Source organism: Acipenser ruthenus, chromosome 6 (genome assembly GCF_902713425.1).
Source record: "Acipenser ruthenus chromosome 6, fAciRut3.2 maternal haplotype, whole genome shotgun sequence".
Classification (NCBI taxonomy): Eukaryota; Metazoa; Chordata; class Actinopteri; order Acipenseriformes; family Acipenseridae; genus Acipenser; species Acipenser ruthenus.
This window is the reverse complement of record NC_081194.1, coordinates 9110269-9129431: the sequence shown is the minus strand read 5'-3', so window position 1 is coordinate 9129431 and position 19163 is coordinate 9110269. Positions and strand designations below refer to the sequence as shown.

Here is a 19163-nt window from a genome sequence, read left to right as displayed (position 1 = left end):
TTTTACTATTGTCATAAATAGACATACAATGTCAAGGTAACTAAAAGGAAATAGAGCTACAAATGGCATTGAAATAGTCCTGTTGCTTTAAAATTGAGATTTGTATCAATTCTTCGGTTTCTCTGTTCAATTGTCTTGTTTAGAAATCTACAGTAGAAAAGTAAAGGAGCATTGACGTATTTGTCCTCCCAATTTTTTCACAGTATCGAGATTACAAAAAGAGCCTCAGAAATATAAACACGAGAAACCAGATTAGATTTTTAAGTAACACATTTACATCATATAGCTTGTTTTTACATTAGCCTACATATATCTTTGTGAAAAAAACCCCATTAAAGCTCATATTCGTTTTTAACATGTCAGCACAGTACCACTGCCGTTCCCCTGCTCTCCACATCACATGATCTGTTGTTTTATGTCTCGTAGGTCAGACATGTTTTGAGTCTGAGAAATTACACTTCCTGCTCTACTTTACAAATAAATCTTTTCTTCAACTCCAGTACTCTACATTCTGTTAAAAGGTCTGAGAATTCCAGGAATTGTTTCAGGAAATCCCTGAAGTGAGTTTAATTAGCCAATTCAACAATATTGAATTTCTGAAATTCACAAATGGCAGCTAATTGTTCATAGCTGACTTCCCGCTCTTGGTCTGGTTTCTTCATAACTGTTTTTTCTTGTTATGTGTAAAATCTCTGTTATGCTTAAATACAACCCATTTTTATAACCCTGTCAACATTTCGGAATGTATTCAAATTGGCCTAATTGACTTTTATTCATTAAGCTACAGTCTTGTTTATAATGGGAGCATAGCCCATTTACATAGGTTAATAATAATATTAAGGAAAAAGAAATAATCCTGCTGGCAGGCTCCATTTCCTCTACATGTACCATAAAAGGGCACCAGTATACTGCCATATGTGTAAAGCTCTAAGTATGTAACCTCTATTTATACTTTCTATTCCATACTTATACTGTAGACTTACAAGGGTTAAACAATGCATTTAGTTAGTATGCTTTACCATAAAACCCACCATTTCACTCTGGACTATTACACTTTGATAAAAGTAGTGCAATAGCATTGTGCATTGCAGCAGTTTATTCAGTCTGGCCCATTGTGTGGACCCCTGTGACAGCCATAGGCCCCTGGTTAAGTTGGGCACCACCAGGGCTTAGTGTGTGTGGGTGTCTCCTTACCTGACAGCCTGCTGGAGGAGAGCCCAGGTGTTCTTCACCTCTCTCTGCTTCTGAGTAACTCTTTCTGCCAGGGTCGGGTGGAGGTTTGACAGCTGAGAAACAGTCACATCCAACATCTGGGAGGAGGAAGGAAATTACTCAGTTCATTTAGAATAGATTTATAGGCTTGGAACAAGATATGCTTTATGCTCTTAAACATTAGGTCAAACATCTATAATAGATTGAAACTCATTATTTTACATATTCACAGTAGAGCCTTGTGATGCAAACCACAAAACCCTGATCAAGTTTTGCTGCTCTTATTAGCGATTACGTTGCATCTTCAATCAATATTAAACTTCACCAATGTGCTTACAATTTGTCCTTGTGTCTCTCTGTTACATTTCTGGCCATTTTTTGGAAACCGTATGTCAAAAAACTAACAAACACAAAAACAAATCTTGAAGAACTTGTTTACAAGGGTGTTCTTTGATGATTTTTCTTCCAATATATATATATATATACAGTACTGTGCAAAAGTTTTAGGCAGGTGTGAAAAAATGCTGTAAAGTAAGAATGCTTTCAAAAATAGACATGTTAATAGTTTATATTTATCAATTAACAAAATGCAAAGTGAGTGAACAGAAGAAAAATCTACATCAAATCAATATTTGGTGTGACCACCCTTTGCCTTCAAAACTGCATCAATTCTTCTAGGTACACTTGCACATAGTTTTTGAGGGAACTCGGCAGGTAGGTTGGCCCAAACATCTTGGAGAACTAACCACAGTTCTTCTGTGGATTTAGGCGGCCTCAGTTGCTTCTCTCTCTTCATGTAATCCCAGACAGACTTGATGATGTTGAGATCAGGGCTCTGTGGGGGCCATACCATCACTTCCAGGACTCCTTGTTCTTCTTTACGCTGAAGATAGTTCTTAATGACCTTCGGTGTATGTTTGGGGTTGTTGTCATGCTGCAGAATAAATTTGGGGCCAATCAGATGCCTCCCTGATGGTATTGCATGATAAGTATCTGCCTGTACTTCTCAGCATTGAGGAGACCATTAATTCTGACCAAATCCCCAACTCCATTTGCAGAAATGCAGCCCCAAACTTGCAAGGAACCTCCACCATGCTTCACTGTTGCCTGCAGACACTCATTCGTGTACTGCTCTCCAGCCCTTCGGTGAACAAACTGCCTTCTGCTACAGCCAAATATTTCAAATTTTGACTCATCAGTCCAGAGCACCTGCTGCCATTTTTCTGCACCCCAGTTCCTGTGTTTTCGTGCATAGTTGAGTCGCTTGGCCTTGTTTCCACATCGGAGGTATGGCTTTTTGGCCGCAAGTCTTCCATGAAGGCCACTTCTGACCAGACTTCTCCGGACAGTAGATGGGTGTACCAGGGTCCCACTGTTTTCTGCCAATTCTGAGCTGATGGCACTGCTGGACATCTTCCGATTGCGAAGGGAAGTAAGCATGATGTGTCTTTCATCTGCTGCAGTAAGTTTCCTTGGCCGACCACTGCGTCTACGGTCCTCAATGTTGCCCGTTTCTTTGTGCTTCTTCAAAAGAGCTTGGACAGCACATCTGGAAACCCCTGTCTGAAATTTCTGCCTGGGAGAGACCTTGCTGATGCAGTATAACTACCTTGTGTCTTGTTGCTGTGCTCAGTCTTGCCATGGTGTATGACTTTTGACAGTAAACTGTCTTCAGCAACCTCACCTTGTTAGCTGAGTTTGGCTGTTCCTCACCCAGTTTTATTCCTCCTACACAGTTGTTTCTGTTTTAGTTAATGATTGTGTTTCAACCTACATATTGAATTGATGATCATTAGCACCTGTTTGGTATAATTGTTTAATCATACACCTGACTATATGCCTACAAAATCCCTGACTTTGTGCAAGTGTGCCTAGAAGAATTGATGCTGTTTTGAAGGCAAAGGGTGGTCACACCAAATATGGATTTGATTTAGATTTTTCTTCTGTTCACTCACTTTGCATTTAGTTAATTGATAAATATAATCTATTAAACATGTCTATTTTTGAAAGCATTCTTACTTTACAGCATTTATTCACACCTGCCGAAAACTTTTGCACAGTAGTGTGTATATATATATATATATATATATAATATATAATGCTAGACAGCATTCAGAACTGGGCAGACACATGGCAAATTACATTTAATAGAGAAGTGTAAGGTACTGCATGCAGGCAATTAAAATGTGCATTATAAATATCATATGGGAGATACTGAAATTGAAGAAGGAATCTATGAAATAACTATGAGTTTATGTTGACTCAGAAATGTCTTCATCTAGACAATGTGGGGAAGCTATAAAAAAGGACAACAAGATGCTCAGATATATTGTGAAAAGTGTTGAATTTAAATCAAGGGAAGTAATGTTAAAACTTTACAATGCATTAGTAAGACCTCATCTAGAATATTGTGTTCAGTTGTGGTCACCTCGTTACAAAAAAGATATTGCTGCTCTAGAAAGAGTGCAAAGAAGAGCGACCAGAATTATCCCGGGTTTAAAAGGCATGTCGTATGCAGACAGGCTAAAAGAATTCAATCTATTCAGTCTTGAACAAAGAAGACTACGCGGTGATCTGATTCAAGCATTCATAATTCTAAAAGGTATTGACAATGTCGACCCAGGGGACTTTTTCGACCTGAAAAAAAAAGAAACAAGGACCAAGGGTCACAAATGGAGATTAGATAAAGGGGTATTCAGAACAGAAAATAGGAGGCACATTTTTACAACTCCCCAGTAATGTTGTTGATGCTGACACCCTGGGATCCTTCAAGAAACTGCTTGATGAGATTCTGGGATCAATAAGCTACTAACAACCAAACGAGCAAGATGGGCCGAATGGCCTCCTCTCGTTTGTACACTTTCTTATGTTCTTATGTTCTTAAAAGCGTGTTTTCACAAGCATTTTATATGTAGTGGGGCTGCATATTGATTTTTTTTGTTTTTCACTTGTTGCAGAATGATATTCCGCACGTGTTATATAAACACAAGAAACACATCAAAGGCAGTTTTGAGTCCAAAATAGCGGTAACAACAACCACTGTTTATTTCTTCCTTGAAAAATGGACGCTCTGAGAAATGGGATGGGGGGGCTGTTAGTAAACAAAGAGAAAACATACGCACATCCAAAGTCTTTCAAGGTGCAGGGTAGAAAGATTTTAAAGTTAAACAAACATAGTATCCGCACACTTATATATTATGCTCCAAAGTGTTTATAATTTTTATTATACCCAAGATCAACGTTTTGATCTGCAAGAGATCGTCATCAAACCTGGTATTCAACTGCTTTACAATACGAGTCTCACTGACACTGCTAGGTCATATTAAAACCTGCATACTGAGGGGGGCGGGGGGAGTTCCTGGTAAGTGACGCGTTTGTGAACTTTGCAGAGTCTTCTGGGAATTGAATTGTAGTTCGTCGCAGTGATGTCGAAGCGCTGTTATGTGCAGTCGCTGTAGTGTCCGTCACGGTGATGTTGTAGCGCTGTTATGGGCAGTCGCTGTAATGGTCTGCACTGTAATGTCCCTCGTGGTGATGTCGTAGCGCTGTTATGGGCAGTCGGTGTAATGGTCTGCGCTGTAATGTCCCTCGCGGTGATGTCGTAGTGCTGTTATGGGCAGTCGCTGTAATGTCCCTCGCGGTGATGTCGTAGTGCTGTTATGGGCAGTTGCTGTAATGTCCCTCGCGGTGATGTCGTAGCGCTGTTATGTACAGTCACTGTAATGTCCCTCGCGGTGATGTCGTAGCGCTGTTATGGGCAGTCGCTGTAATGGTCTGCGCTGTAATGTCCCTCACGGTGATGTCGTAGCGCTGTTATGTGCAATCGCTGTAATGTCCCTCGCGGTGATGTCGTAGCGCTGTTATGTACAGTCACTGTAATGTCCCTCGCGGTGATGTCGTAGCGCTGTTATGGGCAGTCGCTGTAATGGTCTGCGCTGTAATGTCCCTCACGGTGATGTCGTAGCGCTGTTATGTGCAATCGCTGTAATGTCCCTCGCGGTGATGTCGTAGCGCTGTTATGTACAGTCACTGTAATGTCCCTCGCGGTGATGTCGTAGCGCTGTTATGGGCAGTCGCTGTAATGGTCTGCGCTGTAATGTCCCTCGCGGTGATGTCGTAGCGCTGTTATGGGCAGTGGCTGTAATGGTCTGCGCTGTAATGTCCCTCGCGGTGATGTCGTAGTGCTGTTATGGGCAGTCGCTGTAATGGTCTGCGCTGTAATGTCCCTTGCGGTGATGTCGTAGTGCTGTTATGGGCAGTCGCTGTAATGGTCTGCGCTGTAATGTCCCTTGCGGTGATGTCGTAGTGCTGTTATGGGCAGTCGCTGTAATGGTCTGCGCTGTAATGTCCCTTGCGGTGATGTCGTAGTGCTGTTATGGGCAGTCGCTGTAATGGTCTGCGCTGTAATGTCCCTCGCGGTGATGTCGTAGTGCTGTTATGGGCAGTCGCTGTAATGGTCGGCGCTGTAATGTCCCTCGCGGTGATGTCTGTGCGGTCTTGGATTCGCGGTGATATCGTGATACGCGCAAAAACAACTATCATTTTCCAGTATGTATCCCCCATGTGGGTGGGTAGAGCCACGCAAGCTTGTGACTGGATACTGACTTCTCCTAAACCAAGTCAACATGCGTGAATTATTGCACTTACCATAATTTGACTAGCGATGTCCCTCATCTCTCTGTCCCCACTGTTTTCTTGTCCATTTGCACCACAGACGATCTTCCTCTGTACCATAAATACATACACACATACACAAAGCACATATATTAGAAACATGTATATTCAATAGTCTCAATTGTTCACTATATATCCTTCAGTCACTGTGTGTATAATTGTACGTTGTTAAGTTTCCTATCTATGTATCTATTTTTTAATGCATGTTCACAGAAACTGTTTTAAAAATGTAATTTAAAAATCATGAACGAAGGGAATATTTCAAAAGGGTTGCCTCTCTGCTCTTTCACTAACTAATAACCAGGAAAACTTTCCACACTGCTGTAGCTAGCTTATGCTGTGATACGTATAGGCTTCAACTTTCTTGTTCCGTCCAGTTGCAGATTTGATTACATGCTGAAGATGGAATCTGCAGCAGCCCCAGTTTGACATTGGGATGATACGAGTTTTACAAATTGGTTTCAGTGTGCAGGTTTTGTTGCATGACTGGTGTACTTTCCTTTTTTACAAGATCAGATACACAAGGTGATCATTAAGTCACAAGACCAATGTAAACAGACACTGGATGATTTTCCAAAAGGTGCCCTTCCATTGTGTCCTAGCAAATACATATACAATATCCCTTTGCGTATGTGTAGTTACTTTACCTTGTTATTAGTAGCTCTGATGATGTTGTCTGCCTGCTGGCTAAAGGAAGAAGCCTCTAAAGCCAGCTGAAGCTTTTCATGATAATCTTTGAGGAGGTTCTGGGTTTTTAACCACCTGAAAAAGAGGGTTTGAAAGCTATGTAAAATCCAGAGAATGATCAGGTCACACATCACTTAACATGTCAAAATAATGCTGCCATACTTTTTGCTTACGCAAGTTCATAAATGCAGTAATTGTCTGATCAAATGCTGTATGTACATTTCTTTAAATAAAGAACTGGCCCCAGTGCAGCTGGTAGGCTCATTTAAAACCGGTGAAAATAGCTTTGCAATTGAGTAAACGCTCATTCAGTTTTGCCTATGACACATCTACCCACACATATATTTTGTTAAAAAAGTGACATTTATATTAAGTATTCATTCATTTAAAATCTATTAAAATAAACAACGAAACGATGGATTTCCATGCAGAAAGCAGTGCTCTTGCTGTTGCTTCAACTTTTTGCTGTGGGATAGTTCTGTCTGATGTCACTGTGCTAGCAGGTGGCCTGGTCACTCACAGCACACTGCATCAACTGAACCTTTTATATTGAACCTAGCTCATAAACCTCACATGCTTCCAACTTTTCCGAATGACATCATTCTTTTAAGTTATGATTGTATTTCGGATCTCAATGAAAGACCCAAAACCAAAACCAATGCATAACCAGAAATGCAAAAATGGAAGCTAAAAAACCCCCAAAAAAACAGAGATCCCATTGTTAGTGAAAATGCAGTAAGGAGTGTGGGTTAGCTAGCGTGGAAATGGTTTGAAAAAAGGTCACGCTCAAATGACTCCACTGATACTACACTTCAGATACATACATTTTATTGATGTGCTTTCTTCTTGCTGAGATATTCTTCCCTTCATTCTTTCCCTGTTTCTCCAATCTGACAGCCAGGCTGTCAATCTCATCATGGAGGGCCCGGTACTGCTGTTCATCCTTAAGAACATTTATGAGGAAAAAATGAGAATAATGAGAATAAAGCCCTTCTTGCAGGGACATTTCTCATATACTATATAGTATACATTTTCCTATTAATGAAAACGTTATTTTTTTGTTTAAGGTGGTATAAACCCATTGGCTATTGTCGGAAACGGGCCTGTTGGAATGTTTTGCACCGTAACTAAGACGACTTTGATGATGTGACGCGCACTCTGCTTGCAGCACATGCAGTGAAATGCTCCAATATAACGAGGCTGGAATGTGTTTAACAGTGCAGGGAGGTGAAATATTAATGGAAACCTTTTCACTCTTTATAAGTCTCACCTGTTTCAAATCCAGTATTCTTCTCGTGAGCTGCATTTTGTCAATATTCTCCTCCAGAAGCACCACAAGTGACTGCTTTTCTTCCTGTAAAATAGAGTGTTTCCTCATAAAAAAAATAGAGTAAGGTGTGTGTGCTCAGTATGATAACATATATATATACGAGCAATCAGCTGCTTCACTTTATATAAACATTACGTCATTTTTTTTATATGTGAAACTTGTACAAACTTGCTAAACTGATGGTATAACACAAAGTAGTCTTCACACAGACTCTTTCATACAGAACCAATACAGTTGGGGTACGAGGGTCAACTATTTTTATAAGCACTATTTATACCTGACTTGCCTTGACGTGATTTTTTGTCATTTCGTTTTTCAATCCATATTTGCCTTTATTGTATGTTTCCTTCCGATATGCCGATATGACAATGAATTCATCCAAAGCCATCAAAAGCAGATTCTACTATATATATTTCAACAGTTCAAGCAATAATGTGTCAGTACTGTAAAAAGTAGATCAACATGGCTCATAATATTCACAGTATGAGCAGTAACGGCTGATAACAATTATCCACACACTTTTATTACATCTGGGCAAGCAGTTCTGAAATGAATGCCCAACGAAACAGAAAACAGAACCCATGTAAAAAAAGTCACCATGAGCTAAATGTTAATTTCTTCAGGAACTTTTGCTAAGGAATGAAGTTCGACTGCAATTGGCAAAGCTAATCTCAAGATATACTGTAGGTCTAATGTTAATGGGAATAACATGATCACCAAAGGAACTGAACACAAGGTACGTAACGGTCATTTATCTTTATAAAAGAGAATCCGTTCTTGGGTTTTACTGATTATTAAGAGCATGTGACTGCTTAGTTCGGGTGACTGTAAAGACTTGCTTTACTGTAGTAGAAACGTGCACATATAAAATAAAAGGTTCATGTGGCCTTGGGGTGTGCTAGTTATTTGCAGACAGGTTTTCCTCCAACCATCTGTTCGTGCTAGAAGGAGCAGAGTTGGCACACCACTTTACGCTAACAGTGCAATTCTAATACAAACACTGAGTCATGTCCGCTAAATGTTACATTGTGAATTGGTCCAGATTCCCATTAGATGGGTTGGATGGCAATGCTGGGAAAATGCTGTACTGTATCTCTTGACAGATGTCTTAAAGATCCAGACTAATTTAATTTAAAAAAAAACTAAACAATAAGAATCTGCTATACAGCCAATTTTGTGTTTTATTCCTTAAAAACATTAACTGATAGACAAATTAATCTAATAGTATTGTATATACTGTACCGGAACATTATGGGGAGTCTAGTTTTAGCACAATAAACTACAAAGAATTGCATATTAAACGTATTATTCATTTAAATTATTACATTATTAAATTCAACTGAATTGGTTTCTGTTTCTACAGCAAGAACTCCCCCCCCACCCCCGTCCCCAGAGTTATGACACAGCAAGAGATACAGACCATAAAACATCCTGAAGGATTCTGTTTTGATATCCAACACAAGTTTTTATGAGCCAGCACATGAAAGCTTTTTGTCCATGCAACATAAAAAAGCAGGTGCCTGGGGTACATTCCGGGAAAGGAGTATGCACAGCCTAAATGCATAAGCATCTGAGCACCTACAGTTCAATGGGACCTCAATTCATAACTGTGTTTGTTCCTTAAATAAGTATTTCACTGGAAAAAGTGAGCAATGGGAGTTACAAACTAAATAATCACCACTCTTACTTCAGATACCTTTCCTTTGAGCCAAGATTCCAGCTTATCAACTTTTCTATTGAATTCTTGAAGATTCCTGGCTCCACCCAGTGCTTTCGACTGATTGGCAGCAGTTTGTTTTAACGTTTGCCATTGGTCCTTGAGTTGACTAAGTTGCTTCCTCACTGTGTCAGAAGTGGGGTTCTGTTTGCAGATAAGTTGCTCTCCCATCTGCAAGTAAGAAATGAATTAACATGCAGTACAGCAGAGCAGTGGCTCCCAACAACCTTGGTGTTTAGGAATACTCACACGCGACAGAGGACTAAAAACATGCATACTTATTCCAGATGTTACTGTTAAAGGAGTTCTAATTAGTTCATTAAATCATTCCATACATCTTGCTGTGTAGGTCTCTCATGTGTAGTTTTGAAAACTCAGCTTACAGCACTTAATTTGAAGAAAATAACATTTAGTACCATACTAGGTTAAATAAAAGCTCCCAGTTTGAATCTAATGGGTGGGGGGACAGGGCGGGGGGGCAGAACAGAGTATGCTGTAGTTTTCTAAACTCTGGACATGCCCAGCACTTCTTGAGCCCCTTCCACACTGGCACTCCTAGCCGGGTCCGGACCGGGGTCCTGGTTAACCGGGTCACAATCCTGCATAGTGTGAAACCACGTACCTGGGTCGGGTTAACCTGGTCCCAGTGACCCACCTCAGGATGTGGGTTGACACACTTTGACCCGGGTTGAGCGAGACAAAATGCTTGACGGCCGTTTGTGAGCCAACGTAATAACAAACAGCCACGCCTGCGTGAAGGTTTCACTTCCGCAAAGAACGTTTCAGTTTATTCTGTTTAGCCATATTTTTGTTGCTTGAGACACACCATGAGCCAGATTGCAGCAGGGATGAAGAAACATTAGTTCTAATCAACATTTGGGCTGATGGTTCAATCCAGAGAAGCTCGGATGGAAGCGCCTGTAACAAACCGCTTCTGGAACATTGATACGCGTATTGTTTACTTGCGTCTGTCACCCAGGTCAACACTGCTTTATCAAAAGCAGTGTGAAATCGCGTACCCGACCCGCATGACACCGGATCTTGCCCGGGTAGGTTCTGACCCGGGTAGATCATGCCAGTCTGAAAGGGGCTGTATTCAGGTTCATATGTAGCTGATTACAGATATTGTCACACCTCCACTGGTTTTAATTTGTATGTTAACGAACTAATGTAAAAAAAAATAATGATGTCATCCCATTAGTCATGGAGAATCAGGTATAATATGTTTTTTGTTTTAAGTTAGCGCCATGGGCATGTCTGGATCTGTACTAAACCAGTAAATAAAGGCTAGGCCTTGGTAGTCATACTTCAACACTACGCCGGGTAACAAGTATGAAAAGCAACTATAAAAGTGAATGCATTTATAACAGTGTATTCATAAAGGATGCAATGTGATTGTTTTCCTGATATTAGAAAATGTTATTTTCAAGACTGTTTTGCCTATGATTAGGAACATTGTCGAATAAAGTAAAATACATATATAAATATTTTTAATGGCTCACTGCACAGATCCCGTTGAGCACCAATTGTGGACAAGCTATTATTACTGTAAGTAATGTAGTCCAAGATTAGCACCATTCAGGGTCTATTAAAACCAGCACATTTAATTTATGGCTTTCCAAAAATGTAAAAACAAGATCATTTTATTTGAAGCCATGTCTGCGTATTAATGATAATTATTTGACCCTATTCTTGAACTTAATTAAAAGAAGAAAGAAATTGTTCTTGCTGATGTCCTGCGTGGTATATATCTGAGGAATGGTCTTGGTGGTTTTACAAGGGCACCACAGCCTTACCTGGTTGAGCTGTATCATGGTTTTCTCGAAGTCTTTGAGGTCTCTTTGTAAGGTTTGTGATACCTGTTCCCAGTCCTGCAGGGGGCACCGCTGAATGCTACATCCATCTTTCAAGTCCTGCAGCGTCCCTTTAATCCATGTCTCAGCCTGCATGAAAGCAATAAAACAACATGTGCAAACCTTCTTACTGAAACAAACAATCTAGACATTTTCTTTCAGGTATAGAAAGATGGAGAAAATAGCATGTTTCAGAAAGGGGTTGGGTTTGGTATCAGATCACTTTCTTGCCTGAACCAAGTTAATATGAAGCCAGTCAGTACCTTACTTTTGCTTACAGTGGATAATTACAGTAATATGGGATGGCTCTAACTTGGGATAGTCACCAGCTCTCACCCAAGATCAGTGGGATCTGAGTGAAAAAAAGTCACCCTAACGACCATCGGCATGCTAACCCCAAAGAGAATGAAACAAGGCTAATGAAAGTTTCCTTTGATAATGTGCCATTGTGATCCCCAAGTGACGCCATTATTGCCTCTCAGTTATGCATGACTGCTAAGAGCAGCTGTGTAACATTAGCAGGGCTTGAATCTGTCAGGACAGTCCAGGGTTAAGTCTTTCAGGTTGTATAGTGGTATATCACTACGTAGAAATCCTTCTTAAAACATGACAAAAATAGTTCTTCTATAAACCGTAGCTGCAGTTTTACAGCCAAAAGCAGAACATGTTTGATTATGTTTTTGGTCTGCTTTTGAAAGATAAGTGCTTAGTTTTACGGTAAGCTAAAATCCCAATCCTCCCCAAATAAACAAGTCATGAGAACCACACCCCATTTTACATAATGCTTGGCAACAACAGAGTACTATTTGCATGAAATTATAAGATGATGTCATTTATTTTTTACTGAACATAAAACAATCATTAACCTTTAACAGCTCCCAGAGGCACTGAGGCATTTTTGATAAAGGCTTTCACAAGCAAGCAGGTCCCCAGCACAATTGTGTGGTTTGCAAAATAATGACATGGAGGAAGGGCTTGCATTTCATGCCTCTTCCTCCTTCTTTTAACAATAGGATATCTGTCAAAGACACTTCAGTACACACCTGACAACACTTAGATCATATACCGCTACATTCCCATTGTGAAATATCCTAGTATTATCCTGAACACATCCCTTGTGGGGTTCCATAAACATACTCATGCAATTGACTTGCGTTGCCCACTTGTAGAACCAGTGACTAATAGATAGATTTCTGCATGGCGATCAAACCAGGTCACTGCTCAAGTTGGTACTATGTGTAAGGCAAAGGTCCTTATTAACACCTTTTGAAACTATCAGACAAATAAGACAAACCAATACGACACTGTATTTTGAATTTTGTTTAGGTTTTATAATTTTGGAAATTTAAGTTTGTGTTAGATATGGAATGTGGCCAGGCATTAATTGATTCATTGATTATGAATTAACCCACATGCCTTTAAAAAGGAGCTGGAAAGCTGCTTTGTTCTTTACAAGTCAGAGGTGAAGGGCTGTGAGTCAGAGAACCCTCACGACTGTGTGTGGAACCAGGGGGAGCAACCAAAGCAACAAACTACTAGTGATCACTGAGTGTATACCAGCATCCTAGTGTTTAGCATCAGGAAAATTAGTTTAGGGGATTCAATCCCACAACAGTATACAAGGGTGTATCAGTGCAGTTAGTTCCTGGAGTGGGACCCTCCTTTTAGTGGAGGCAGTGCTTGACCACTCTTGGTCAACTGTATTTTATTAGCTTTGCTTTGAAACTATGTTTTTTTTAATTATTATTTTCTTTTGTGCTATTTTGTGCATGTCTTTCCGCACGAGGACTACCACTGCTGGTACCCTAGTGGCAGCCACTCGCAATTGCAACCTGAACACCTTGTAAATATTGGAAATAGGATGCCTGTGCTGGCATTTCAACTGCAACTTCTGTGTGTCCGAGGAGACCCACACCCCTATTAGTTGAAACTGAAAATCATTTATCTCTCTACATGGAATGTGTTTCATTTTGACCCCTCATCTAACAATTCTGCTTGAAGCACATGCGATATCCCTTGGTAATACAATTTCGGCTAAACAGTGGAAAATCACAGTGACGCGATGAACCAGAGATGGATCATAATGAGCAATATTTGATTTGTGGCCAGAACCACTGAGAATTCCCTGCAGTGATAATGGGTAAGTCAAACAGGGAGGTTCTCAACTACCGTAACACCGCTCCAATATTATGGCTTGCTGTAGCCATAACAGAGATATCAAACATTATGATTTGCCACAGGCACCATATCAAACTCAAACACTGTGACTGAATCACTGCAGCCATAACATAGAATAAATATACAGTATTATAGTAAATATATTTTAATATTCCTAAAAACACTTTTCGTGCAAATCATGCTTTAGCTGCTTCAGCTATTTTGCATTCATTGCATGTCGTTGTGCATGTCTGGTTTAAGCATATGTAATTGCTTTTTCAAATATCAAATAAAGGGACCACTTTTTCATGTATTATTAATTCTCTCCCACTGTTTGTCCTTTTTTCTTCTCCAGCCAACAGCTGGGAGCATTGTCCCTGGGCCGAACTCACTGAAAAATGTCCTCGTATTTTCAAAGCAGTTCGGGGTTGAGATAACGCAAGCCTTGTGCAGGCTGAGCTGTTCTCCGTGGGCCAAAGGCGTGAAGAGAGGGAGCCAAACAATGATCTCACCCTTGAATAATTGCTCCTCTTGGGGCCGTTCTTTCCCTCCCACTCCCATGTGCTGCTTGCATGCTCTGCTCCAAAAATGTTAAAAACATAACACTGCGCAGGGGTCAGGGGACAGAGATGTTCTATTTCCATGAGTTTTTTTTTCAATACATTTCTATCCAAAGTTTGCATGTTCCTCTCCACAACACAAAAGTAATTCATACTGCATTGCATGGGAAAGTGCATCACTTGCTTCCTGGAAATTTTATATAGAACTCTAAGGAGATTTAGGGATTTCTCTAGAACCCCCCCCCCCCCCCCTTTTATTTTTTACACACACTTAACAACAGAAATGTCCTATATAATGTGTTCAATAAGTAAACAAAAGTTCTAAATCTGGAGGCCTACCGCTTTATATTTGGTAATTATATTATGTACGAGCATTTGTTTCTCAATTGAATTCATGTTAAAATACTCTGGAGTAAAAATTAACATAATCTCATGATGTGATCATGGCACTGCACTGTGTTATATGCATTTATCTTTATCTTAATGTCGTTAATAAATGCAGCTTATAGGGGAGCGTGACAGAGACAAAGTGATTCTTGGTGATAAATCTCCCTCCCAACCTGTGAGGGTGCCGTGTAAAGGGAACAGAGTGTCCTGGACTGTATGGCCAGACAATTCATTCCCAGGGTTAGGCGGAAGTTGGTCATGTAGAAAAGGGGGCGGAGCTCTGGTAGACTAAATCAATGACCCGGAAGGGAAACAATGTGGCAGCCGCGGATTGGAGGAGCTGTTGCACTTGTTAACCAAGGGGTCATGATAGATGTTACAGGGCAGCAGTGTGGAGTAGTGGTTAGGGCTCTGGACTCTTGACCGGAGGGTTGTGGGTTCAATCCCAGGTGGTGGACACTGCTGCTGTACCCTTGAGCAAGGTACTTTACCTAGATTGCTCCATTAAAAACCCAACTGTATAAATGGGTAATTGTATGTAAAAATAACGTGATATCTTGTAACAATTGTAAGTCGCCCTGGATAAGGGCGTCTGCTAAGAAATAAATAATAATAATAATAATAATAATAATAATAATAATAATAATAATAATAATAAAAAGGGGACGGAGCGATGTGATCTGTTCCTTTGTAAATGGTTAAATCTAACTGAAAGGAGAACTGTGTGCATTTGTTTTGTCGTGTATAATACTGTGCTTGTTTGTGATTTGTTAGATGGTTAAACACGATCCAGGAGCTGTCGCTTAAGGCCAGCATGAACCTACACAACACTTCACCTTGTTTGCACAATAAACTGTATTTGCACCACGAGTATTAAAGCATGCATGTGGACTTGTGTTTGTGTTACATGTGGCTGTTTATTATTGCACCATTGCACCTGGATTATCATTGTCTGTCTGTTTATTGATCACCTGCACCTGCACACTGGGAGTAACTGATCAGATCTTGGAAAGCAGCAACACAGTGTTTCCTATTACCTCCCACGGTGCCTTGGGATGGACATTTACAAGATGTAAATAAAACACAGCCATAAAATGTACCTTATATATCAAAATGTTTCAATACGACTGTTGTTCCTCAAATCTACGGTAGATCGTTCTATTGACTATATGACTCTAATTAACCACTATTCCATTTGTAAAAAGTCTTTTGTGTTACAATATGCATACTAAAACTGGATACCATTATTGAAAAATGACTTGGTCTTTGCTTTTGGGAGTAATACTCCATTTGGTGTTTGCCCCTGTTCCGAGAATGCATTAATATCCTTAACTTTACAGTTGTAATGAGTTAATTTAAACTTACCTGCAGTATTTCTCTGTTAAACTGTGTTATGCGTTGTGTTAGGCTGTAATCACTCTGCTGTTTGTGCTTCTCCACATTTCCAGGGACTGTGCTCTCCTTTTTTGGTACATCCCTTCTCAAAAATGGGGCCCTCGATTCAGTAGGCTGTGAAAAGAAATCTTATGAATGAGTGTAAAATGCCGAGAGAGAGAGACGTTTGTCTCATGCACTGCATGATCTAGATGTAACGTACAGTATTATATAACAGGTGCTTTGGATAAGGTCTTTGATTTGAATACAAAAAGAGTGCTGTTAAGGGGAGCCTTTGTGACGTTTGTTTATCCCAACTGTACTGTGTCACGTTATTGAAGAATAACAGGGTTTGGAATTCCAATGAAAGTAAATGGCACAGACATGTCCCTTGTCATATAATAAAGTTTAAACTTTGTTAAAATTGTAAAAGTTTTGTTATGATACACCTTAATATTACACCACAAGCTGCAACTTAAAACATCAAAAGTCTAATTGACTTGTCAAATCAGTACAAAAAAGTCATGGCACAAACAACAACTACTACAGTTAAGAAAAAGGACTGCAGAAACTAAAAAAAAAAAATCTCAATTATGTGGGCACCATAATAATCCCAAAAATATTTCAAGAAAAAACAACATATCTAAAAAGATTATTTGGAAAGCTGAGGGTCATGGCGGTAATTCACGAATAGGAGCAGAAACCTCAACAGTTTTAGCCACAAACCCACATGGCTGGCTCATTTTGATGAAGTCATTGCTGACTAAGCTCCAGCCCACAGAGCCTTGTAAATTAGCAGGATTAGTTACAATTCAAATCGTGAGTGTGGTTTCCAGCTTTACAGAGTCTGGCTGGGGGAATGGATGATGCTATCCTTACTGGCAGTGCCATCCAACGCTCTGCACTGCGATACCAATCCACTTAGAGGAGGGAACTTTAAAGTTAAGCATTCAAAGCATTTAACAATAACGTTGCCTTGCTGTCCTGCTGCTTAGTTCATTATCACCCTTCCAAAACGCTGAGAAGAAAGGGAATGTGAATTACTTTGCTATCATCCGGTAGGCTAGTTCAAAGAGGAAGTTAGACTAGCAGTAGACCAGTCAACCTTATTCCATACCCAGTGAGTGCACTTGCCCATACTAAACTTGAGTCATCAAATCTTAACACTACAATCAAACATATAGGAGGAGCTGTAGGTGTAATATTAAGGTGTGGCATCACAACGCTTTTGTCATAACATGTTCTTCATCTCTGTGGCATTTACCCTATCCACCTAACGGCAATAGTGTATTAAATAAGATGATGCAATAATGTCTCTCAAACAAACCTTGCACACAAGACAAAAAATGGTAGAGCTGACGTTAGAAATGTTTAAACTTTTGTCCTACATTTTTCAGTCATAAAAGCTATGTTAAATGGCTTTGATGATATACCCTAATTTTAAAAATCCTGGAGCAAACCCTGTTATACCAGTTCTTATCTTCATTATTACTACTTAGATGAGGTAATTAACAAGCTTTAGTATTTTTTATGAATAACGTCCTAAATAACATTTTAATCGAGACAACTATATGAGAAAAAAAAAAAAAGTTTTCTGAATAAAAAAAAGCAAAACAATGTTTAGTGACACAGAGACCATCAGGGATTAGTCAAATGCTGATCTTCAGGAACTACATATCTTGTAGAAGTAGCTGCTAATGGTCCTGAAAAATCAGCAGCTCACAATAAAATCAGTGAGTCTGCCAGCCCTGCAGTAACCACCTCATTGGGAGGGAATGTTAAACTGACCATTAAACTGTTAATTGTACTTTATACAACTGAAAGCCCTTTCGAACATGTGTCAGACAATCCTAATGTCCTATTTATGAAAAATTACTGTCAGCACCCTGAGAAATTGCTGGGGACAAATTAATAGGAATGATAGAATTTCCTTTTTCAGGTCCAGCAGACATTTCTTGTCAGGAAGCAGCTGTACAAAAGGGAGGTTGAAATGCTGATTTCTTTTCTGGACAGCTCTATTTTTTTATTTTACATCATTGTAGTTGTTCCAACACTTATGTGAGGTAAAGCTTTTACTGTTACCATTCTCAAGCGGTTTAATCCACCAAGAATGGATGCACTGTGGACTGATCCTTAAGTAATAAGTCCAAATCGGTGGTACAGTGGACTCACAAATTCATACCAAACCATTGTGGTCCTCAAATGGAAGCCTCACTGAAAAAAAAAAATATTGTAGAAATATATACTGTATCTGAGTCCCAGGGTGTGTAATTTGACACATTTTGTCTGCACACAAAGTAATAAATAATGAAACACAGGTATAACAATGGGTATGTGGAGCTCCTACATGGGTAAATCAAAAATAATCAGTGGGAGACAGAAGACAAAACCAAAGTCCTGTGTCATGTATCGTGTTTATCCTTATGCTGATCTCGTACTCTTCCACCCTGCAGTCAAGTATCCCAATGTAATCCAGATTAAACACTCATGCTGACTGTCTCTCTAGGCTCATTTTAACTGGTGATTCAGTCTTGGTACATATGGAGTGCACTTTTTCCCTGGGTATAAATTGCTGCTAAAATAAGCTTTAGCCACACAAGCAAATATGTATTTTACAGTCTTTTTTAATTATATCTAAGGTGGTCGCACCAGATTTTCATTAGATCAAAGCACGACTTGTTTAGAGTTTTGACCCTTATTAACCACAAACCACAATAGAAAAACAACTTTGTTTCCCCGCGGTGTGTATCTGTGTGTGTGTGAGTGTGCAGGATCTAAAATAATTGGTCATTTAGGCTTGGCGGCCATACGCATGACATCACTTCCTAAATTCCAAGAGACCATTATCATATGTACAGCTGGCTGTAACTGAACACACACAGCTTAGAAAGTGATTCATGATAAAATTAAAAGGTTCCAGTTGCTGAAAGGTGCAGTGGGCCTTTTTGTGATTTTGCAGGCAAATCCTTAATTAAAAAAACAGACATTTATCGTTATTTTTAAATGGTATCAAATGAGGAAAACAATTTAACAGTGGAAAACAAGCACATTTGGCTTGTCTTAGAATACTTGAATCACTAAAAACTGGAATTGTAAATACTTAAAAAAATGTATATAATTCAAAAGCATCGACAATAAATCGAGCTAAACTTAAAAGTAATCTAGCTAACAAAATGGTTCCATAAGCAAACATGTATTTTCATTTCAAAACA

General features: G+C 39.6%; 1 protein-coding gene across 8 annotated transcripts in view; it reads right to left on the bottom strand.

The window, feature by feature from the left end:
- LOC117411112 (spectrin beta chain, non-erythrocytic 1-like) overlaps nt 1–19163 on the bottom strand; it is a 73162-nt gene that overhangs the window by 35705 nt on the left and 18294 nt on the right. For 7 of the 8 annotated variants that reach the window (XM_059024934.1, XM_059024930.1, XM_059024933.1 and 4 more), the window contains exons 3-10: nt 15943–16086; nt 11417–11563; nt 9591–9791; nt 7844–7927; nt 7398–7516; nt 6534–6648; nt 5860–5937; nt 1195–1310 (exon numbers count right to left, since the gene is read on the bottom strand). In XM_059024934.1, coding sequence (XP_058880917.1) covers nt 1195–1310; nt 5860–5937; nt 6534–6648; nt 7398–7516; nt 7844–7927; nt 9591–9791; nt 11417–11563; nt 15943–16086 — 1004 coding nt within the window. The remainder of the gene's footprint in view (nt 1–1194; nt 1311–5859; nt 5938–6533; nt 6649–7397; nt 7517–7843; nt 7928–9590; nt 9792–11416; nt 11564–15942; nt 16087–19163) is intronic. The other variant, XM_059024932.1, reaches the window with a different exon arrangement.